The sequence below is a fragment of the Rhinichthys klamathensis genome, unplaced genomic scaffold (assembly GCF_029890125.1).
Source record: "Rhinichthys klamathensis goyatoka isolate OS25496 unplaced genomic scaffold, OSU_Roscu_1.1 h1tg000578l_1, whole genome shotgun sequence".
Classification (NCBI taxonomy): domain Eukaryota; kingdom Metazoa; phylum Chordata; class Actinopteri; order Cypriniformes; family Leuciscidae; genus Rhinichthys; species Rhinichthys klamathensis.
The window spans coordinates 2,822,317-2,847,648 of NW_026607042.1; the positions used below are offsets into that span (position 1 = coordinate 2,822,317).

General features: G+C 40.7%; 1 protein-coding gene across 1 annotated transcript; it reads left to right on the forward strand.

Moving 5' to 3' along the window:
• The first annotated feature begins 221 nt into the window (after window positions 1-221).
• On the forward strand, window positions 222-24,904 carry LOC130075421 (uncharacterized). The gene is made up of 7 exons (XM_056240028.1): window positions 222-549; window positions 5,723-5,799; window positions 6,081-6,152; window positions 6,735-6,800; window positions 6,892-6,963; window positions 13,913-14,018; window positions 23,779-24,904. The coding sequence occupies exons 1-7, from the start codon at window positions 222-224 to the stop codon at window positions 23,898-23,900; spliced, it is 843 nt and encodes a 280-aa protein (XP_056096003.1). The 3' UTR covers window positions 23,901-24,904.
• The last annotated feature ends 428 nt before the right edge of the window (window positions 24,905-25,332 follow it).

Genomic DNA, 25,332 nt, shown 5'->3' on the forward strand with positions numbered 1-25,332 from the left:
CTAATGCACTCTCAAAAAGATCTGCCAGGGGATCCATCAGGTGGATTCGGGATGGACCTCTTGTATTTGTGAAGTAGATGGACACACGAGAGGTATCTGTCTGTTCTACCATCCATCCTGCTTATACGGGAGACACTGCACAGAGGAGGGTGAAAACACAGGATACATGGAGGACAAAGACATTTCCATGTCCTGCACCTGTGACTGTATACAACAAACACATGGGGGGCGTTGACCTGTCCGATCAGCTGTTACAGTACTACTCTGCACAGCACAAAACAATGAAGTGGTACAGAAAGATCTTTCTACACTTCTTGGACATTGCTGCCACCAATGCTTTCCTTATCCACAAAGAGTTATGTGGTAACATGACCCATAAAGAGTTCATGGAACAGCTTATTGCAGAGCTCTGTGGTGTGTCACAGAAAGTAGCACCAAAACAATGCAGTAGTGACCATATACCCATTCCAGGAGCTGAGCTGACCTCCGATGCAAAGGATATTTCCACAGTTGGCCGCAAGAGCGGTGTGCTTTGCAAAGCACAGCTTGGTAAAAGGCAGGACACACCTTGGAAATGCCAGGCATGCAATGTTCACTTGTGTCTTCAGTTGAACAGGAACAGTTTTCAAAAATGGCACAAAGACATGTAACTGTATTCTTGTGTGCTGTGAACTGTTCACTTCAAAGTTTATAAAGATTTTGTGCTAATACTATGTGAGCGAGTAGGCTATACACATAGGTGGATGAGTGGGCTCATACAAACCATCCATCTTCAGTAAGACTCTCGTCTCTCTCTATGTGCACTGAACACTTAAATGCACAGGGTCAATGCAGCTAGCTATCAGGAGATTTTGGAGCACTTCATGCTTCCATCTGCTGAAAAGCTTTATGGAGATGAAGATTTCATTTTTCAGCACGACCTGGCACCTGCTCACAGTGCCAAAACCACTGGTAAATGGTTTACTGACCATGGTATTACTGTGCTCAATTGGCCTGCCAGCTCTCCTGACCTGAACCCCATAGAGAATCTGTGGGATATTGTGAAGAGAAAGTTGAGAGACGCAAGACCCAACACTCTGGATGAGCTTAAGGCCGCTATCGAAGCATCCTGGGCCTCCATAACACCTCAGCAGTGCCACAGGCTGATTGCCTCCATGCCACGCCGCATTGAAGCAGTCATTTCTGCAAAAGGATTCCCGACCAAGTATTGACTATTGAGTGCATAACTGAACATAATTATTTAAAGGTTGACTTTTTTTTGTATTAAAAACACTTGTTTTATTGGTCGGATGAAATATGCTAATTTTTTGAGACAGGAATTTTGGGTTTTCATGAGCTGTATGCCAAAATCATCAGTATTAAAACAATAAAAGACCTGAAATATTTCAGTTGGTGTGCAATGAATCTAAAATATATGAAAGTTTAATTTTTATCATTACATTATGGAAAATAATTAACTTTATCACAATATGCTAATTTTTTTAGAAGGACCTGTACATATGCACACATATACATACACGCATACATACACTACCGTTCAAAAGTTTAGGGTCAGTGAGAATTTTATTTTTATTTTTTGGAGGAAAGAAATTAATACTTTTATTTATCAAGGACAGTAAAGATATTTATAATGTTACAAAAGATTCTATTTCAAACAAATGCTGTTCTTTTGAACTTCCTATTCATCAAAGAATCCTAAAAAAAAAAAAAAAAAAAAACTGTACAACTGACAGACCAACAACTGTTTCAACATTGATAATAATAATAAATGTTTCTTGAGCATCAAATCCTCATATTATACTGATTTGTGAAGGATCATTTGACACTGAAGACACTGACACTGGTGATGCTGAAAATTCAGCTTTGATCACAGGAATAAATTACACTTTACTATATATTCACACAGAAAACAGCTGATTTACACTGGAATAATATTTAATACTATAACTGATTTTTGTTGTATTTTTAATCAAATAAGCGCTGCCATGGTTAGCAGAAGAGAATTCTTTTAAAAGTATTTAAAATCGTACCGACCCCAAACTTTTGAACGGTAGTGTACACATGCATACCCACATACACATCATTGTGACCACTGACAAGTATTTATTTATCTAACCTCAATTATGTACTTGTTCAAGCAGCAAAAAAATACAACCAAAAATAACAAAGCAAACAAAGAAAAACAACAAACAATGAAGCACTCCTACTTTCACTACAGTGCTTCTTGATACCTCTTGAAGATAATTTCCCTGTACATTATTTTAAATAGGAGTATGTTTGAGCATTGCTTTAGTTTATCATTTAGTTTATTCCACAATTTTACCCTGCAAATTTATAAACAATCATTTCCTTGTTGTTCTAAATCTATTATTCTTAATTTCCCCTTCCTCTTAAATTGTACTCTCCCTCCCTCTCAGAAAACATCTTTTGTATATTCCCAGGCAATAGGCTATTTCTTGCTTTGAACATGAATACTGCAATTTGGTATTCGATTAGATCTTGAATTTTTAGCAATTTAGACTGCAAAAATAATGAATGTGTGTGATCCCGAAATCCAACGTTGTGAATGATTCTCATGGCTCTTTTTTGCATTATAACTAGTGGCTGTAGTGAATGTAGATAAGTGCTTCCCCAAACGTCTACACAATAATTCAAATAAGGTAACAATAGTGAACAGTACAAAATGCGAAGTGATTTAAGCTCCAGTATGTGTTTAGCTCTTGCTAGGACTGCAATAGTTTTGGACAGTTTGGTTTTGATGTATTTTATGTGAGGCTTCCAGCAAATCTTCTCATCTATGATCACTCCAAGGAATTTATTTTCATGTACTCTTTCTATGTTAACACCCTCTATCTGTATCTGTGCTTGATAATTTGACTTACAGTTTCCGAATACCATGAATGTAGTTTTACTCAAATTTATTGATAACCTATTTATGTCAAACCATTGTTTTATTTTCTTGAATTCTGAAGTGATTAATTCCAAGAGTTGCTGTAAGCTGTCCCCTGAACCAAATATGTTTGTATCATCAGCAAATAATACAAAATTCAATACTTCAGATACTTTACAAATATCATTGATGTATAATAAAAACAACTTTGGTCCCAACACTGACCCCTGGGGGACACCACAAGTCATGCCCAGACATTCTGACGAATAATCTCACATCTTCACAAATTGTTGTCTCTCTCTCAGATAACTACTTACCCAGTTTAGAACTACCCCCCTGACCCCAATTCGTTCCAGTTTCCTGATTAATATTTCATGATTTATTGTATCAAATGCTTTTTTTAGATCAATGAATACCCCAACTGCATATTTCTTTTTGTCTGTGGAGTTTGTGATTTCTTCAATGAGTTCTGTTAGTGCTAGTGATGTTGAACAATTTTTTCTAAATCCATATTGGCTGTCAGTGAGTAGTTTATTTGTATCGATGAATATCTCTAATCTGTTGTTAAATAGTTTTTCTAAATTTTTTGAAAATTGTGGCAGTAGAGAGACAGGCCTGTAATTTGTGAAGTGGTGTTTATTTCCAGTTTTGTATAGAGGAATGACTTTTGCTATTTTCATTTTTGTTGGAAATTGACTGGTTAGAAATGATAAATTGCAGATAGTCGTTAGTGGTTTGGCGATCCCCTCTATTACTTTTTGTATCATTTTTATATCTATTCCATCATGATCAGTGGATGGTTTGTTTTTGCATCCTTTAACAATATCTATTATTTCTTTTTCATCAACTGCTGTCAGAAATATTGAACTGGGATTTCTTTCTATTAAGTAATTATATCTACTTTCTAATGTTTGTGGAACTGGGATTTGTTTAGCTAAGTTTGGTCCCACGTTTGCAAAAAAATTATTGAAGTCATTAACCACATCCTCCATGTTATTGATATTTTTATCATTATCAATAAAGTAATGGGGATAAGTAGCCTGTCTAGTATTATTTTTAATGATATTATTTAAAATGTTCCACATACCTTTAATATTGTTTTTATTATTATCTAATAGTTTTGTGTAATATTCTTTCTTACAAGTTCTCATAATACTGGTTAACTTATTCTTATATTTTTTATATCTATTTTCGGTCTCTATAGTTCTGTGTTTTATGAATTCTCTATAAAGTGTATTTTTCTTTTTACAGTTTTGTAATCCCTTGGAAATCCACAGTCTATCATTTTGTTTTTGTTTCCTGCTATATATTTTAATTGGGCAATTTTTATCATATAATAATTTAAATATTCTTAAGAATTCTTCATATGCTTTGTCAACATCTTTTTCATTATTAATAAACTCCCAGTCTTGTGCTAGCAGATCAACTTTAAATGCCTCCATTGTTTCTTCTGTTCTGACCCTTTTGGAAATTGGTTTATTCGCATGTCTGTTTAAAGTGTAGTTACTGTCATACACTGTAAAAATTGGTAGGTGGTCACTGATATCGTTTATCAGTAATCCACTCACTGTAGTGTTTTGTATGCTATTTGTAAATATATTATCTATTAGTGTTGCACAATGAGAAGTTATTCGGCTGGGTCTGGTAATTTGTGGATAGAGGCCTAGACTAAACACGGTGTTGATAAAATCCTCAGTCATTTTATGGTTATTTGGGTTTAACAAATCGATATTGAAGTCCCCACAGATGAACATGACTTTTTGGCTAGTTTTTGTAAATGTCTCTTCTATCCAGTCCTTAAATATGTCAATATTCGAACCTGGTGACCTGTATATGCAACTTACAATAATATTTTTCTTTTTTTCCATACATATTTCTATTGTGACACATTCCAGTAAATTATCCACCACCATTGACATTTTCTTCCACCACCTTATAATTTAAATCCTTGTCCACATACAGTGTCACACCACCCCCGCTCTTATTTACTCTGTTAATAGAAGACATTTCATATCCTTCAATTTCAAAATCTGATCCCTTTTCACTATTTATCCAAGTTTCTGTTATTGCAATTATGTTAAAGTTCTGTTTTAATTGATTTAGATAGTGTTTTATACTGTGAAAGTTGGCATACAGACATCTGCTGTTAAAGTGGATAATGGATAATTGCTGTTCAGTCTTGATTGAACTGTTAAACTGTTCATCATTGTAATAGTGGCAGTTATTGTTGATGTTAGCAAGGAAGTTGTTCACAGGATCAATGTCATTTTCCATGTCCTGTGAGTGGTGTTCAGTGTACTGAAAGGTGTTTAGTTCTAGGCTTAATGTGATCATTAAGTCTCCTCACATTCATTCTCTATAGTTCCCTCTGTCACATTCCTCATTGATATTCCCAGGGGAGGGTCTTTGTCTCTTCAGGTGTGAATCACTGCATTATTAATGATGTGTCATGCCTCCTCGCATACAGCCATTCTGACACTAAAAGTGTGTTACAAAAGTTAAATGGCTATATTGTTTTGTATGAGTGAGTGCTCAGGACAATTTTCACATCATTTTGAAGAAAAAACTCTAGGCTACAAGATGCAGCTCTGAAAAGTCTTGTGAACCAATGTTTACTATGTGTTATATGATCTTATTTCAGTGACTTGACATTTAGTTGTTTTTTTAAAACACGTATAAACGTTATTTTCTCATAAATACAAACATACATGATGCTCACATATTACTGTAGCCCTGTTTGTGCTGAATACAGTGTAATCCGACATTAGCCATTAATATGTTTTAAAGCGACTGAAAAAAGCAGAAATTCAAGGCATGTCAAAACTTATCCAGGGCCCCAAAACCCCCTCAGACCCCAGAGGGTTAAAGTGAACACTCATTCCCAGTCAGAAGCCAGAGATGTACATAAGGTATTGTTTTTTTTCTCTCTCTAAAAATTAAATGGTTATGGACATATATTCAGAGTTTTAACTAAATGCACATTTAAAAGAGGGAGAAATATTAACGTGGTATTCATGCAAGTCACTGCTGTAACCTATGGATTTATTTGCCCACTATAATTACCCAGTGGTTGAAAATGTGCCATCATACCTGAATTTCTTCAGGCATCATCTAATAATGGTATCATTAGCCATCTTTTGCTTGAGTACCTCGTTCATAATGTGAGCTTGTTTTTATTTCATGTTTTCAGTTGACAGTTGTCAGTGATCAGTCAGTGTTAATTGAATCAAGGGTCTGTGCATCCACTGAAGGACTGGAAAAGGTATGTCTGTAGCTATGTTTCCATCCACACGTTTTTATCCGCATTAAGTGATATCGAATGAAAAATGCCTTATAGAAACAGTATAATTCGATTGAAATTCATGAATATCGAGTCAAATGAAATGCGTTCGGTCTCATCGGATTTTATCTTATTCGATATACGGCTTATGCGATAAACGCTGATGGAAACGTTATTTGCCGAATAAAAAATGAATTGCGATTTAAGTTTTAGGTCATTTTATGGTTGCAACCCGCCACAAATCATAGAAGTTTTAGTTCATTTCCGCCCAGTATTTCCGCTCTGTTTGTGCCTCTTATATACGGTCTATGGTTGGCAATGAGACATTTTAATTGTTTATCAATAAACAAGTGTTTTCTGTGTCGGCTGCAAAGATGAAGTTGACGATACTGACTTGCGATCTTCGCAGTAGTGAACGCGCCGGAGAGAAATGCACATTTCCTACGGATTACATAGTTTTATTTTGTTTTGGATGGTTCTGTTTAGAACCAGCTTTCTGTAGATAATATATATATTTCACATTTTTAGACATGTTTTTTTATTTTAAATTTTCTTTACTTCCAGGTGACTCCTGAGAAGGACAGATTATCATTGGAAGATCAAGACTGTGTTGAGAAGGATGTTGAGATGGTAGTTAAAAGACCATTGCATCATTTTAGAAAATACAAGTTTGTTGTAGTGTATCTTCACCACATTAGCCTTCTTTTTTCATTGTTTTCAGATGCCTCCTGTCAAAGAGTACTTGTTAAATGAGGAGCAGAGCATTTGTGCACCTACTGAAGGAGTCAAGGAGGTATTTACATGTTTTAGTTAAACTATTTACACAGTGTTTCCCATTAATTGCCTTTACTCTGCTGGCCCAACACAGCAGGGTCCCCGCGGGTCCTTAAAAAGTCTTAAAACGTCGCAAGGCAAGGCAAGGCAAGTTTATTTATATAGCACATTTCATACACAATGGTAATTCAAAGTGCTTTACATAGAAGAAATTAAAAAATCAAAAGAAATAACAATAATTAAAACAGTTTAGAATAATTTTTTTTTTAAAATATATACAGTATAATACAGTACAAACAGTCAGACGAACAGTGGCACAGTGCTCATTCAGTAAATGCATAGCTAAACAGATGTGTTTTGAGTCTGGATTTTAATGTAACTACTGTAGGAGCACATCTGATCTCCTCTGGAAGCTGGTTCCAGCTGCGGCTGGCTTAATAGCTAAAAGCAGACTCTCCTTGCTTAGAGTGAACCCTTGGTATTTCTAGCTGATGTGATCCTAATGATCTGAGTGATCTGTTTATCGGTTTATATTCAGTGAGCATATCTGCAATGTATTTGGGTCCTAGGTCATTAAATGATTTATATACCAGTAATAATACTTTAAAATCAATCCTAAATGTAACTGGGAGCCAGTGTAGAGACCTGAGGACTGGTGTGATATGTTCATATTTTCTGGTTCTGCTCAGAATCCTGGCAGCAGCGTTCTGTATGAGCTGCAACTGTCTTATGGTCTTTTTAGGAAGGCCAGTGAGGAGTCCATTACAATAATCCACCCTGCTGGTGATAAAAGCATGCACAAGTTTCTCGAAGTTTTGACTGGAAACAAAGCATCTAATTCTTGCAATATTTTTCAGGTGATAGTATGCTGATTTAGTTATTGCTTTGACATGACTACTGAAACTAAGGTCTGACTCTAGAGACACACCAAGATTCCTGACTTGATTTTTAGTTGTTAGACCCCTAGCGTCAAGGTATGCATTCACCTTGAGAACGTCATCTTTGTTTCCAAACGCAATAACTTCAGTTTTGTCTTTGTTTAACTGAAGAAAGTTTTGGCACATCCAACCGTTTACTTCATCAATGCATTGGCACAGGGAGTCAATGGGGCTGTAGTCGTTAGGCGATAGGGCTAAGTAGAGCTGTGTGTCGTCTGCATAGCTGTGGTAAGAGATTCGGTTCTTTCTCATTATTTGGCTCATTGGGAGCATATACAGGTTGAATAGGAGTGGTGCAAGAATTGAGCCTTGGGGGACTCCGCAAGTCATGGATGTCCACTCAGACTTATGGTCTCCTATACTCACATAATAACCTCTCCCTTCTAAGTTCTAAAAAATTTGGAAGAAACCGTACAGCACCTTAAAACATCAACCTGCGCCCTTGACGCACTTCCCACATCTTTTTTCAAAAGTGTGTTAAACAGCTTAGAAGCAGATCTCCTAGAAGTGGTAAATGCCTCACTTCTCTCTGGGAGTTTTCCAAACTCCCTGAAAACTGCAGTTGTCAAGCCCCTCCTGAAAAAGAGCAATCTGGATAAGACCATCTTAAGCAATTATAGACCGATCTCAAATCTTCCTTTCATAGGCAAGATCATTGAAAAAGTTGTCTTCAATCAGCTGAACAAATTCTTAATCTCGAATGGATACTTTGACAATTTTCAATCTGGTTTCCGATAGCATCACAGCACAGAGACAGCTCTCATAAAGATAATAAACGATATTCGCTTAAATACTGATTCAGGGAAATTATCAGTGCTGGTACTACTCGACCTCAGTGCTGCATTTGACACTGTTGATCACGACATACTTCTTGACAGGCTGGAAAACTGGGTGGGGCTTTCTGGGATAGTCCTAAAATGGTTCAGGTCATACTTAGAAGGGAGAGGTTATTATGTGAGTATAGGAGACCATAAGTCTGAGTGGACATCCATGACTTGCGGAGTCCCTCAAGGCTCAATTCTTGCACCACTCCTGTTCAACCTGTATATGCTCCCAATGAGCCAAATAATGAGAAAGAACAAAATTGCTTACCACAGCTATGCAGACGACACACAGCTCTACTTAGCCCTATCGCCTAACGACTACAGCCCCATTGACTCCCTGTGCCAATGCATTGATGAAGTCAACAGTTGGATGTGCCAAAACTTTCTTCAGTTAAACAAAGACAAAACTGAAGTTATTGCGTTTGGAAACAAAGATGAAGTTCTCAAGGTGAATGCATACCTTGACGCTAGGGGTCTAACAACTAAAAATCAAGTCAGGAATCTTGGTGTGTCTCTAGAGTCAGACCTTAGTTTCAGTAGTCATGTCAAAGCAATAACTAAATCAGCATACTATCATCTGAAAAATATTGCAAGAATTAGATGCTTTGTTTCCAATCAACACTTAGAGAAACTTGTGCATGCTTTCATCACCAGCAGGGTGGATTATTGTAATGGACTCCTCACTGGCCTTCCTAAAAAGACCATAAGACAGTTGCAGCTCATACAAAACGCTGCTGCCAGGATTCTGAGCAGAACCAGAAAATATGACCATATCACACCAGTCCTCAGGTCTTTACACTGGCTCCCAGTTACATTTAGGATCGATTTTAAAGTATTATTACTGGTATATAAATCATTCAATGGGCTAGGACCTCAATATATTGCAGATATGCTCACTGAATATAAACCTAACAGATCACTCAGATCATTAGGATCACATCAGCTAGAAATACCAAGGGTTCGCTCTAAGCATGGAGAGTCTGCTTTTAGCTATTATGCCAGCCGCAGCTGGAACCAGCTTCCAGAGGAGATCAGATGTGCTCCTACAGTAGTCACTTTCAAATCCAGACTCAAAACACATCTGTTTAGCTATGCATTTACTGAATGAGCACTGTGCCACTGTCCGTCTGACTGTTTTTACTGTACTGGTTTTGTCTTTGTTTGTTTTCTAATTTCTAATTTATTTATTTACTTATTTTTATAATCTCTGGAAGAGATTTTGAAGGAGAGCGGGAGAGTCTTCACTCCGATGAGGCGAGTGAAGGAGTAAGTTATACTGCTGTATAAGAAGTCGCTGAGAGCGTCGTTAAGGGTAACGGCAGCAGACAGCGCACACGAAGCGTGCTCTGTGGGGGCCCCGCTGGGCATTACTGGTGTAGCACCACCCCAGCAGAGGACGTCCCTGGGCTAGAGGTGGGGGCGTCTGTGGGGGCCCCGCTGGGCATTACTGGTGTAGCACCACCCCAGCAGAGCACGTCCCTGGGCTAGAGGTCCAGTGGCACCGTAAACCGGCTCAATCTCTTCCATCTCAGATAGGGGTGGACCAGTACTACTTTATTTGATTTTTTATTCTAAACTGTTTTAATTATTCTTATTTGTTTTGATTATTTTAATTTCTTCTATGTAAAGCACTTTGAATTGCCATTGTGTATGAAATGTGCTATATAAATAAACTTGCCTTGCCTTGCCTTGCCTTGCCTAAGTATGACCTGAACCATTTTAGGACTGTCCCAGAAAGCCCCACCCAGTTTTCCAGCCTGTCAAGAAGTATGTCGTGATCGACAGTGTCAAAATAAATTAGATTTAAAAAATGTAAGACCATAAAAAGTCTTATTTTTACTTATGAAAGGTTTGAAATTTCCGATGGCAATTTGACGTAGACATATCTAAATAGCGTACTTTAGTATTTATTATTCTTTCTTTGTGGATTTGCTCGTTCACGTGACATTTCGCGTCACATTCGGCATTCGCGGCAGCATTACGTCTAACTCCTGCACGCGAAACAGGCAGCAGGAGAGAAGGAGAAGCAAGTTGGTAAATGTCAGTTTAATTGTAAGTTCATTCTTTAGTGGTGTGCGATGTGTATTGTCTATTATGATATTGTAATCATTGTTTTACTTTTAACTATGTATGAGGGCGCACTGCGAGCTTACATCGCGTTTGTCTCTCATGCTTGCTCTCACTGCGTGATGTGTCAGTGCAGTTATAGGTAGGCTCTAAATTAGTTTTTGTATTAGGCATATATATGTCATGTGATATGTGCTGATGTGATATTGTATGATAACATAATATGATATATATATATATATATAGCAATAGGGCTGTTTTCCCGTGCACAATAGCAAATATTATATTTATTTTATATAACAGTTAAATGAACATTTGTGAGTTACATTTTATAAACAATATCAATTTTGTTTGTTTTCCCTTTATTTCGCTGACGAGAATTTCAAAATGAAACCGTAGCAGAGTCTCAATGCAACAAACAGCGCTTATTTTTTTGACTGAAATCTGCGTTTTGAACGAATCATTTTAACGATTCAATGAACAATCACTTGTCTTCCTGAATGAATCAGCCGTTTGAACAAATCGGTTGAATGAATGACTCCCTAAAGTGACTTGCCACCACCTACTGGCGGTTTTACTTTCACATTTAAAGTAGCCTACCCTTTAATTAAAATGTTGCAATTAGAAATCAGTTCATATTTAAATATTGAATAAAAAAAAACGATCTCATAGCTTTATTTATGCAATTGTAAATGGAGTGTAAATATATTAATGGCAGTTCTGATGCCGCTTCTGTGTCTCCTCTGCACTGCAAATATGGATTTTGATTTAATTATGTAATTTAACTGGTAACAGTGGTATTGTGTTGTTATTCTAATATAATTTAATTTGAATGTTAGAATTTGACATAAAAGCTAGGGCTGGGTAAAAATATCGATTCATCAATGCATTGCAATTATTTGTTTCTCAATTCAATATCGATTCGTCAAATCCTATGAATCGATTCAGCCCACCGGCCAGTGGCGGCGCTGTGGGCAACACTCTAGTGCAGGCATGAAAACGGGTCAGGGGTGAAAAAGGTGAGAAGGATATTACCCCTCTAGGGGGGTCCGGGGGCATGCCCCCCCGTAAGAAAATTTTAAATATTCCATATTTTAAAGCATCAATCTGATGCATTTTGAGATGCCTTTTTTGCCAACCTGGGGAGAGCTGGAGAAACTTAACTTCAGCCATGAGTCAAAAATATTATGGCCTCCGTAGCGTTAGCTAATAATTTTCCACCGGAGCTTTAGCTAGCTGGCTAATGTTGCGTTCTCCCCTGCTGTGTTTAACGACTCAATTCATCAAGCTAAGCCTATGTCAAATGAGCTCCTGGGTAACTTAGATATAGCCTACCAGAAAAGTATCGACCGATTCCGATCCGATACCAGCGCAGTTTAAAAAAAAAAATCAAGTAGAATTTCTATAACTGTGTGTTGAACTGATAATCACTCTTTTGTGTGTTAAATACAATCTACTTAATACAGACAACTTCATTATAAAGAAAAACAACAAATAAAAAAAAAAATATGATCATAACCTATGACAAAAATTATATTATAAACTAGATTAGTGGACTCAGTAAAATTTAGTCTAGAAAAACAATATTTGTATAAAATCAGAACATTAAGTGAAAAAAACATTATTTAGTGGGGAACAAATAAGAGGCAATAAGTGTAGCACTAAATCTGGTAAAACGTTACACATTGCTCTTTGTATTGTTGTAAAATACATTAATGAAAAACAAGATAAAAATCAAAAAGATCAATTATTTTATATAGTCTACTATAAAATTAAGAAAATGTTTAACAGCTGTTTAATGAGGTAGCAACATATTATTAATAGCCTTTTTTGTTCTGTTCTGTCCTATCCATCATCTTTCATTGCGCAAAAGTATAATGATATGATTATAAAAGGCTCCAATACAGTGCTGCACAAAGCGCTTATGCGCATCCCGAGCGCAGAATGATGCGCTTGAAGCAACACGGAGTCACAGCGCGCAGCTCTTCGAGTCCGCATTGAAAAGTTCAAAGCACAAAGGAAATACATATCGTTGCATGGTGTATTATACCGTATCTATCTATGCAATAGTTAATTGAGTCTTTTCTTTTAACAGTATTAAATTTCAGTTACTGTGCGCGTGAAGAACAATGATAGTGACACACGGTAGACACACGGTAGAAAGGAACATGATTAAAGTACAGCAATACAGTCCAGCAAGATAGTCATTTTATGCGAAACCATAGAGCTTTATCTACAGATCAAGTATAATAATAGTAACATTTAATCATCTTGGAGAGAGTTTCATTGTTGCCGAACGCGACGCGCTGTTTGAACGCTGAATGGAGAATGACTGCCAGCCGCAGCGGAGGGAAAAGTTTACGTGAACTTGAATTGAATGACTTAAATATTAATTTCTATCTCACATTATAGTATAGTATGGCTTCATATATAGTATATAGTATTACCATGGTACCAGCACACAAACACAATCAGTAAAATATCATCTAATTATTATCAACAAAACTTTAAAAATATCGAGACATATTTTTGTCAACATTGCGCACCCCTAATGTAAGGTATTAATTTTGATTTCTTCGGGTCTTAAAAAGCCTTAAATTTGACTTTAAAAAGTGTGCAGAAACCCTGCACAGTCTAATCTGTCCTGCCCCAGTTTGAACCGAATGAACCAAAAAATATTTTTACACTTTTAATAATAACATAAAATGTATTTGACATTGTGTTCTGTGCCATTGCTTAGGCAAAGAATCTGTCAAATGAACTAAAGTCGAAAGCATGATTTGGCTTAGTGCCCATATCAAATTGTGAAAGATTGAAATTAAGTAAATAGTCTATTGCGCTCCTGTTTCAAAGTGAAGAGCATGCAGCCTTTTTTTATAAGCTCTTTTCAGTAATATTAGACAATGTCTAAATAAGGATTTGTGTAACACATATCAACCAATACCATTTAAGCAATGTAATGTAAATGTTCTTTAATGATTGCAAGTGGTCTTTTTCTAATGATATGACCACAGCTTCCCTTTCACCCAAAAAAAATGAAAAGATAAATGATCAATGTAGCTCATAATGTAGTTTTACATGTGTGTTTTAGAATATTCCCTTTCTACTATTTCACATTCACAATTGTTTTTCTTCACAGGTCTGTAAGCATGACGTGGTCAATTCAGCAATATCAAGCATGGACCGATGTGCTGAATGTGTGGGACCTGTTGCTGCACTGAAGTGGAATGGCCTGAGATGTAAATGTAAGTATAATGTCTATTTTAAAGTATCACATATCTTTAACTCTCTGGGGTCGGCAATCACGCCGGCGTGATCTGCTCGCTTTTTTTCTTATCAGTGCAAAAGAGACTCAAATTACTCTGTTGATTTTGATCTTACATATAAGTGTTCTACATCATTAGATCCTGTTAAGTTTCTATTTTTTTTGTGGATACTCACAATAAAAACAAAGTGTTGTGCTTTTCGTCAAATAAAGAAAAATAAGCATTATGCCCGTTCTGCGTTCTCTCTGTCAGTGAAGTTCATTCTGAAACACGTCCGAAAAAATAACTGTAACTCTGTCAATACTTGTCACAGAGATACGAGAGATTTCTCTTTATGAAGCTGAAATTTTCTTCTTTTAAATGAAGTCATTTTTTTTTTTTTTTTTATATTTCCAGTTTATGTAATCCGTTTGAAACCAAGGAGAGGTACAGTTTTTTCGTTCTCCCTTCATTATCTGTAATTAGCTGAGACCAGGGTTCTAAATTAACACCCGCCAACCCGCCAAATGCGGGTTAAAATTCATTTTGGCGGGTGTTAATAAAAACTTACTAGCCAGTTTGGCCGGTGATGCATAAGGCTCTGTTCTCGGTCATTTATCCCCTGGCCGTACTTCCTACATTTCCCATGAACACTGTGCCGTAATGCTACGTGATGACGTTTCATACGCCCATTGGCTGCGCGCAGTTAGCAGTGAAACCAGCGCGAGAAATGATCATGGAAACGAACGGAGCGTCCGTCCACCAGAAAACACAAGGAAGATGAAGAACGAATGGAGCCAGAGCAGGGAGCATAGACTGAAAGAGGAGGGAGCTAGTAAAGTAAAGTAAAAAGTTAAGATTAAACTAAATGCGGAGGTGGTTGGGACAGACTTCTGGGTTTAAATTTAAATGTCGTTTAACGAGAGATACGTTATTTTTTTAAGTTTAAGGTTTTTGTCATTATTTCTGAACAAGCTTATACATTAGGCAATATACACAACAAGCTTACTATATATCTTAAGGTTTTCTTTTAGTTGAAAACATTAAACAATATGTGTAAACAAAAAATATAAACAGCAAAAGCATTTAAGCTCAAGCAGCGCGAACGGGGAAAAAACGCTAAAAAAAGCAGACTGCGCAGTTATCGTACAGAACGTACATACTCGAGTAAGCATGATTATCGTGTTTATATTGTTTCACGTTCATGTTGAGAAAAACAATAATATCCACATGCTCGAGTGAGAAAACGCGCTGCGCTGACACAGACGTTGCAGAGACACGTGTGTGTGTGCAAAGTGAAGTAACAGCACTTTGCGTTCCCTTTCGAGAGGTTCCTCTTATTGCGTAATAGCTTTACGCTATGGGAAAACTCCTTTTCTCAAGAAATATTGAAGTCTTTATGTAAAACGCATTGCAGCTGCACAGCATACAGCAATGAGCGAGGCAGCTCGGTCATTGGCTGTGCTGCGGCAACTTGCACGAACCAATGACGGGGCGACTCTGAACCCGCTTCCAATGAGCGTGCTTCGAGCCCGCCAAGATGGGCGTGGCCAAGGGCTATATATTGGGCGCCCCGTCGTCTGAGTTCTTTAGATTTAATCTCCTTCAGCAAAGAACCTTCTCTTCGCTGGATCCTCCGGATTTGTTGGAGTCTTTTCGCCGCCGCCGTCGACAAGCCTACAGCAGGACTGCTTCGAGGACGCCGGCGCCTTCAGCCGCCTTCGATCGCCCTTCTGCTAAGCCATCCGGCGCGCACCATCTATATCCTTTTTCAAAGCTATCAGTGTTCGCCCCCGCGACACTTTTCTAAAAGAGACAAATTTCACAAGGCGTTGTTTCAAATGCCTTCCTGCGCCTCGTGTCGAGGCCCTCTTCAGGACGGGGATCGTCACATCATCTGCGCCCGCTGCTTGGGACCGGACCACGCAGAGGCTGCCCTTACTCGAGGCAGATGTCCCGAGTGTGACGCCCTGGGCCTCACCGAGCTGCGCGCTCGCTTCGCCGTTTTCACCGCGAAAGAGCCCACCTCTTCCGTGCTGCCATCTCCTCTAGTCGAGCCGCGTAAGAAAAAACGCCGCTCACAGAGGCCGCCGGAGCACGCGGTTTGCAGTGATGTCACGCCGGGCCAATCCCCGCGTGCTTCACCACCACCCGAAGACTCCCCGCCGCCAGTCCAGTTCACACAGGCGGACCAGCACCCCTCCAGCGGAGCGATGGGGCTCGTCTCGTTTGGCGCGTCAGGGGATGACGATGACAAGGATGACAGTTTTTCCTGTGATGCTGCATCCGACGATTGGCCGGGCTTGTCCTTCGACCCCGCGCCATCGACATTAGCGGGCACGAGCGCGGGCTCCAGCATGGACTCTGAGATCGTCCGCATTCTCTCTAAGGCCGTGGAAGACCTCGGGCTCGATTGGTCTTCCCCGGAAGAACCCGCCCGTAGCCGACTGGACGAGTGGTTCCTGCAGGGGCGCCGACAGGCCCCTCGACAAAGACCCTCCCCCTTCTTCCCGAAAGTTCACGACGAACTCACGAAGTCGTGGAAAGCCCCGCACTCCGCTCGCCTGAAGCCTTCTTTTTCTTTGTCGCTCTCCTCTGTGGACGGCGCGAAAGAAAGAGGCTATGAGGGGACTCCGCCCCTCGAGGAGGCTGTGGCCAATCATCTGTGTCCACCCTCCAACGCTGGATGGAAAGCTAAAGCTTCTCATCCCTCGAAGCCTTGCCGATCTACTTCAGCTCTCGCCGGTCGCGCATACGCCGCCGCCGGCCAAGCTGCATCAGCGCTTCACTCTATGGCTGTCCTCCAGGTATTTCAAGCCAAACTTCTCCGCAGTAAGGACGAGTCTGGACCCGATCCTGAGGCATTTAAGGACCTACGCAGCGCCACCGACATAGCGCTGCGAGCTACAAAAGCCACCGCCCAATCCATCGGCCGTGCTATGGCTAACCTGACTGTCCTTGAGCGCCATCTGTGGCTGACGCTAACAGAGATGAAGGATGCAGATAAGTCGTCATTTCTCGACGTGCCTATCTCCCAAAGCGGCCTGTTTGGACCAGCGGTGAAGGAGTTCGCCGAGCGCTTCACCGAAGCCCGTAAGAACTCACAGGCTATGCGTCACTTCCTGCCCAAGCGATCTAGCTCATCGCAGAGCCGCCAACGGCCGCCTCAGCAGCAGCGAGCTAAGACGGCGCCCCCCGTTTCTCAGCCCAAACCTGAAACGGATTTTCGACGCCACTCGCGCTCCGCCAACAGGAAGCAACCGCCCGAGCGACGGGGACCTCGGCCCAGAATTGTGCTGAACCCAGAGCCTCGTAAGTCCTCCTAGCTACAGGGAGGAAAAGGGAGAGCGCGTGTCTCGCAAGAGCCGGACCGTTCTCTCCAAAACGTTTAAAGCATTACCCAGTCCCCTCACAGGCGGCTGGAAATGTCTATACAGCAGCCAATGTGCCAGCCACACAGCTCGCCCACCTGCAAACAAACGCCGTTTTTACGGCGACACACAGAAATCACATAAAGAGCTATTTTCTACCTGTGTCATTAAAGGGTCACGTGTCCACACCAAAGTGCGCATTCCCACATATCAAAACTGTAAACTCAGTGCCAAATGTTTTCCCAGCTCAGGCTGGACGCCCCATAAATGTAGATTGTGTGCCAACTGTCACGTATGCACCACTACACACAAGCACTGTTCCCACAGTTATAAACACTTCCCCAGTAAAAGCGGGAAGTTGTATAAGGGTAGCGCGTGTGCCCGCTGTTATGCACGCACCCCATCTCACAAACACTGTTTATATGGCCAAAAACCTCCCGCCACGAGCGGTAAGTTTTTTGAAAGTGGCGCGCGTGCCTACCACAGTCTATGCACCCCCACCCATAAGCACTATACACACAGTGTTAAACATTTCCCCATCTCTGTGAGCATTACAGCGAGCGTGCCTGTAATCTCACACGCACCCCTGCACTCGGCATTCAACAGAGCTGCTCAGCGCGCGCCCGCGCCGCTGACAGCTGTGAGCTCGGTATTAACACAGAACGATTCGCTGGCGGGAGCCATACGTCACTGTGACACGCCCCCGGCCAGCATTCAGCCCATATCTGTGCGAGCGAAAGCTTGGGAAAATATCCCCGACATGCCGAAATGGGTTTTGAACATAATAAAACACGGTTACTCGCTCCAATTCGCTCGCAGACCGCCCCGCTTCACAGCAGTGGTAGAGACGAAAGTGAGAAAAGATGTTTCACATGTTCTACGCACCGAGATGCTCAAACTGATAGAGAAAGGCGCTATAGAAACAGTGCCCCCCTCTATGAGCGAGGCAGGTTTTTACAGCCGCTATTTTCTCGTTCCGAAAAAGGATGGCGGTCTCCGCCCCATTCTAGATCTCAGACATCTGAACAAAGCTTTAATGATTCGCTCGTTCAGAATGTTAACAACCAAGCATATCCTCACGCAAGTTCGCCCGGGGGATTGGTTTCTGTCAGTGGATCTGAAGGACGCTTACTTTCACATTCCAATAGTGCCTCATCACAGGCCATTTCTGAGATTCGCTTTCGAGGGACAGTCATACCAGTACACAGTACTACCATTCGGCCTGTCACTGGCACCCCGTACATTTACGAAATGTATGGATGCAGCACTTTCCCCCCTGAGACAGCGGGGAGTGCGAATACTAAATTATCTCGACGATTGGCTAATACTAGCACAATCAGAGAGCCAGTTAGTGACACACAGGTCTTGGGTTATCAGTCATCTAGAGTGCCTGGGTCTAAAAATCAATTTTGCAAAGAGCATGCTGCCCCATGGCCGATTCCACTGAGGCTAGATCTCCTCAGGCAGGCCAACGGGATGATCCTCCATCCCCGCCCCGATCTGTGGGCCCTCCATGCGTGGCCCCTCAACGGATTCCCGGGAACCTCCCCAGTGGAGTGTTGAGAACCATTACTGAGGCGCGAGCGCCCTCTACGAGGCGCTTATATGCCCAGAAATGGAAGGTGTTCAGTGACTGGTGTAAACCCAGGAACCTGAACCCTGAGACATGCGAAGTGCCGAGTGTGCTCGTTTTCTTACAAGAGCTGTTGGAGGCAGGCCGCACCCCCTCCACGCTCAAAGTATATGTGGCTGCCATAGCAGCATCACATGAGCCGGTCGAAGGACGCACACTAGGGAAAAACTACCTAGTTGTTCGTTTCCTGAGGGGCGCCAGGAGGATGAATCCCCCACGCCCCCCCTCGGTGCCGATTTGGGACCTGGCCACGGTCCTGGACGCACTTAAGCATGCCCCGTTCGAACCCCTCCGAACTGTGCACCTTAAACAGCTGTCGCTCAAAACTGCTCTCTTGCTGGCTCTCGCCTCGGTCAAGAGTGGGCGACCTGCACGCGCTGTCATCAAGCGCTACCTGCCTGGAGTTTGGACCTAACGACAGCAGGGTTGTCCTCAGGCCAAAACACGGGTATATTCCTAAGGTGCTCTCTACTCCTTTCAGAGCACAGGTGGTATCTTTGGCCGCCAGCAGACGAAAGTGACGCTAATTTACTCTGCCCGGTCAGGGCACTCAGAGTATATTTGGAACGTTCTGCCCTGTTCAGACAGACAGAGCAGTTGTTCGTATGCTTTGGCGGCCGCACTAAAGGTCTGGCTGTGTCAAAGCAAAGAATATCGCGCTGGATAGTTGATGCTATAGCGCTGGCTTATGAAGGCAAGGGCCTTCAGTGCCCCTTGGGCATCAGAGCTCACTCTACGAGAGGCATGGCTTCCTCGTGGGCGTGGTCGAGTGGGATACCCATTCAAGATATTTGTGCGGCTGCAGGCTGGGCCTCACCGTCCACATTTATCAGGTTTTATAACCTACAGGTCCCCTCATTGCACTCTAACATACTGTCGGTCTAACTATGCATAGGCTGAGGTGTGTACATGCTGAGCATTGTCTCCCCCCTCATAAAATCCGTCTTTGACTGATGTACAGGAATTTTCATACATGACAGTACATGAAAATGTGCTTGTGTGTGTGTCTCTGGACGCCCATCGGGCCGTTCCAAGTTGTCCTTTTATAAAGCCTGCCTTCGGCTGGCTCGTTGGATAATTACTTTGCTCGAAGGCTCAGACATCTGCCTCCGGCTTAATAGAGCGAAGTCAGCACGCACGGCGTTTTACATGGCGTTCCCATAGCGTAAAGCTATTACGCAATAAGAGGAACCTCTCGAAAGGGAACGACTCGGTTACTAACGTAACCTCGGTTCCCTGAGAGGAGGGAACGAGTATTGCGTAATCTGCCGTGCTTGTGCTTGGTCAGTTTGCTTCAGTCGATTGAACCTAAAGAACTCAGACGACGGGGCGCCCAATATATAGCCCTTGGCCACGCCCATCTTGGCGGGCTCTGATGCGCGTGGGCGCGAAGCACGCTCATTGGAAGCGGGTTCAGAGTCGCCCCGTCATTGGTTCGTGCAAGTTGCCGCAGCACAGCCAATGACCGAGCTGCCTCGCTCATTGCTGTATGCTGTGCAGCTGCAATGCGTTTTACATAAAGACTTCAATATTTCTCGAGAAAAGGAGTTTTCCCATAGCGTAAAGCTATTACGCAATACTCGTTCCCTCCTCTCAGGGAACCGAGGTTACGTTAGTAACCGAGTCGTTTTCTGTTCTTAAACCTGTATCCCTCAACGAAACTTAAAGGAAGCATATGTCTCAAAATCATTTTGCTACCAGAAGATATCATCTCGGACCATGATTCCCTTGGGGTACAGCTGCTGTCCTGCAGTCGTTAATGCAGTGATGGACAGCTGCTTCCTCAGTCGACTGGTGTTTCTTTGTATTTCATGTGATTTCTCATAGGCCTATATATTGTGGTGGTGATATTATGATAACTCAGTTTAATTAATAATTGATTTAAAAGTAATTACATTTTGTAATAGGCTATAATTTTCATCTAAGTAATTCCAAACATCGTGAGGCAGACAACGACATTATGTGATCAAATACAATCCACTTGTTAAACACGCTCCACTCAGTGCATTTAATTATAACTGGAAAAAAAAAGAAGAAAATTTTTTGAATTACAGATCGAAAATTTGAATATTCGTGCACATCCCAAATAGATAGATAGATAGATAGATAGATAGATAGATAGATACCAAACTTGAAATGAAATGTTTGCACTTTCTGTCTTGTATTGTACTTTATATGTGTTTTTCATGCCAACAATGTTAATACAATGACCAAATGCATTCAGTGGCACTCATAATTTCTCTTATTTTCACCGGAAAAAAATTTGGCTAGTGGAAATTCTGATTGGCTGGTAACTTTAGAAAGTTACCAGCCACATTGGCTGGTGATCAAAAAAGTTAATTTAGAACCCTGGCTGAGACCGCCACGCCCCTAGAGCTTTTCACATGGTAAATAGGCGATTTATGCATCGCACACGCGGCACGCCCCCCGATCAATGCCATAACAACACGAAGTAACTTTCTTCATCAGAATCACTGATAGTTCATCGCGTTTTGAGGATGGCACCACGCTACTCCTTCAAAGGATTATGGACAGCGGGGACGAATTCACATTTTCCTCAGAGGAATTTGAAACTTGGACGACGAACGGCTGCATTTTGAAGAACGAACGGCTGCATTTTGAAGAACGAATTGACCCCGCCGAGGATACAAGCTCTGAGTAAGTTGTTTAGTGTTTGTAATTCCTTTTCTGATCATAGAGCTCAATTGAATTTTCAGACTATATTTTGCCTAGTTTTGGCTAGGTAGCTTTTGACATAGGAAATATTACCTCACAATATCCCTAAAATTCGTGTAGGCTTATACGCTTGTGTAAACTTTTTGAACAACTGCTTAGGTTATAATGATTTAGTGAAATATATCGATCCGCATATTTTGTGTGAGTACTTCAGTGGTCTAGTGGTAGATATTTTGCCAAGCGTGTCAGAGGTTACGGGTTCGAATCCGCCCTTCGGTATAGTTTTTTTTTTCTCTCATCAAAACTGAATATGTTCATCAGTGGTTACAGTCTATGTCAAGCACACACATATATAGGACACACGTTTGTGTGCATTTTATTATGTGATTTCACCGGAATGAATAGTGTCCGCAACGGAGATAGATTGAAGAGCGCGTCCGAGTGAAGACTGCGCGCGCGCCGCCACAAGAGACTGGATCCATGACACTGATAGCAGCGGACACTAGCGCTCAGCTTGAGTTCAAAAACAAAACATTTTAGCACTAGATCTCTTAGTTATGAGCGGACTAAATGAATGCTCTGCTAGTTAACTGGAGATGTTTTATTTGTATTCGGTACATCCGTTCATTGAGTGTATCAGTAAATGCGTGCGGTCTATATGGGCCATAAACAGATACTCGCGGTGATGCGGTCTACCCATCAATAGATGTTTTCTCCGTCCATCAACAGATACATTGTGCATCTATAACCATTAATTGTCCAGCAGTTTACTTTGGATAATGTGCTAACAGTTTTTTTGTTTATTTTTTTAGGAATGTGGCTGCAGTGCTATCGAGAATCATATTGAGTAAGCGCATAGATGTAATATTTTACAGATGTAATGTAGCCTAATTGTGTTTTTTTAAATCAATGTTGGAAACAGTTGTGCTGCTTAATTTTTTTTAACCTGTGATAGTTTTTTTTAGGATTCTTTGAATGCATTTTATTTTATATAAAAAAAAAACAAGTTTGGTCTTTTTTTTTTTTTTTTTTTTTTGTTAAGTGATATGAATGACTTTAAGTCTTTATGTTCTTAGGAAAGATTTCTATTTTGAATAAATGCTGTTCTTTTTAACTTTTTATTCATCAGTGAATAAAATCATCATTCATTCAAAATCATCATCATTCATCATTCTTAGTTCAGGCTGCCTCACAGCACCTTGGGCCATTAGCCATTGGGGGAGTGTCTTTAGTCTTCCCAGGTGTAAATCACATTAATATTCATGGCCATTCACACTACCACGCATACAGCAGTGATGACCAAAAACTGACGTAAGAAATTAAATTTGTCATATTGTTGTTTGTGAAAGAGTGGGCAGAATGATTTTCACTTCATTTTGAAGTAAAAATTCTAGCCTACAAGAATAGTAACTCAAAAGTCTTGTGGAGAACTATTCAGTATGTGTTAAATGGCCTTATTGCGGTGACATTTTTTTTCCCAAAACGTACTAACCACGCATAATATTTCTTTTCTATAAAATGCAAACATGTACATCCATTTTGGTCACATAATATTGTAGCAGAGTTTGTGCTGAATACAGCAAATTTATATGTTGGCAAATGGTATGTTTTAAGTAGCTGAAATATGCACAAATGTCAGGGCATGTCAAAACATCTCAAGGGCCCCAAAAACACCTCAGACCCCAGAGGGTTAATTCATTTAAGTATCATTCATTTAAGATTTAAGATCAAAATTGAAGAACTGTTGCAGGTTATTATCAGATTATTGGTTAGGCTAGTAGTTATAACTGTGGTATAAAAGTACTTAAAATGTGCTTAAAGTAATGCATGTAAAGCAAAGTTACATTTAAACACACACCTCTTTATTTTTTATTCTATTTTCCTGATCTTAAAATAATATCCTATCTGTTACCAAAAACTGTATATGATCCAAACCTTTGTGAGTTTTGCGATCTATTACACCACTAAAAACCATTAATAAGAAAAAGAGGGTAATGGTAAATTAACATGAGATTCTATACCTAAATACAATGCAAATGTTAACAGCTGAAATTGTCCTGATACATGATTTATATCATAGTGTGCTCCAGTTTTTGGCACAAGTCCTGTTATTCAAAGTTTCACAAATGGACTAGAAAACAGTCATCACTGGTAGGAGCATGTTTGTTTCTATATTGTTTGCTCCTCAGTTTTATGAATTAACTTTCTATTATTGCTGTAAATTAATCATAAGTATATTTACAATAGGAAGTAAGTTCAGAGGAAGACGAGCAGTCAGATGAGGAATACATACCACAGTCTGAGTCAGACAATCAGTCAGACAGTTCAGTTGAACTGACAACAAGACCAGCAAGATCTGATCAAGCTAAACTCCTCTCAGATATACAGGGAGCTGCATCCTCTAAGTTTAGTGAACCCCTGAGATCTGATGTAACCCCCCTGAATTTATCTGAGGACAAAGGGAAAACAATCTTAAAGGCCAGGGAAGCAGCATGTGTGTATGAAGAGTCTGGCTTGCTATGTCATGAGGAACAGTTGACTGATGTTGAGAGAGACATTGAATCAGAGACAGTTGAATGCCACCTTCCCAGAAAACAAGGTTCAGAGGTATGCAGATCAACAGAGGTTATGTCATCACCCTGATCACACAACAGAGAGGACAGTACTGAGAAGCTTTTGAGTGCAAAAAGGGCAGCAACGTTGAGAGAGGAAGGTACAGAAAGCAGTATGTCTGAAGCAGATCAGTGTGAGCAATCAGCAAAGATTTCCTGTTCAACAAATAATAAGAACTATTGTTACATCTGCGGGAAACATCAGTCCAAGTTAGCACGCCATTTGAAAACTCATATGTCTGATGTTGAAGTTGGGCAGGCTTTGTCACTCCCTGTGCACTCCAAAGAACGTAAAGCAATGCTGGAAAAACTCAGGAACAAGGGCAACTATCAGCATAACACAGACGTTTTACAGTGTGGAGAGGGGGCCCTTAAAATAAAACGCACACCAAAAAAAGAACGTGATTTAAAGCATTTTGTGCATTGCATGCACTGCAAAGGGATGTTTGTACAGAGAGATCTATGGCTTCATTTGAAAAGATGTTCCTCAAAACCAGCGTCTGACAGTGAAAACCAAGGGAGAACCAGGGTTTTGGGTCTGGCAACTATGGCAGAGTCTTCATTCAGTCAGCTGATATCTCAAGGAGTTTGGAAACTCTTTGGAACCAGGATGACATTTCTGCTGTTGTCAAAAATGACCTGAGTATTCTTCAGCTTGCACAGTCTTTCTTTAACAAACATGGACATGACCCTACCAAATTTGAGTACATTCGTCAAAAACTCAGATAAATTGGAAGATTGTTGTTGACTTTGCGTAGAGAGTTTTCTATAAACAGTCTTGAAGAAGCTGTGAAACCTGCCAATTTTCACAGACTCATTGGAGCGGTCCAGAGGGTGTCTGGCTATGACGACGAGAGTCACTGCTATCAATGTCCAAGCCTTGCACTGAAATTGGGGCATTCTTTGAATAAGATTTGTGAAATCATTCATTGCAGAGCACTGATGTCCGAGGACAAGGAACTGATCGGAACAGGGAACAGAGACCTTTAAAAAGCTCTACTCCTCAAAGTGGTCCGAGATGA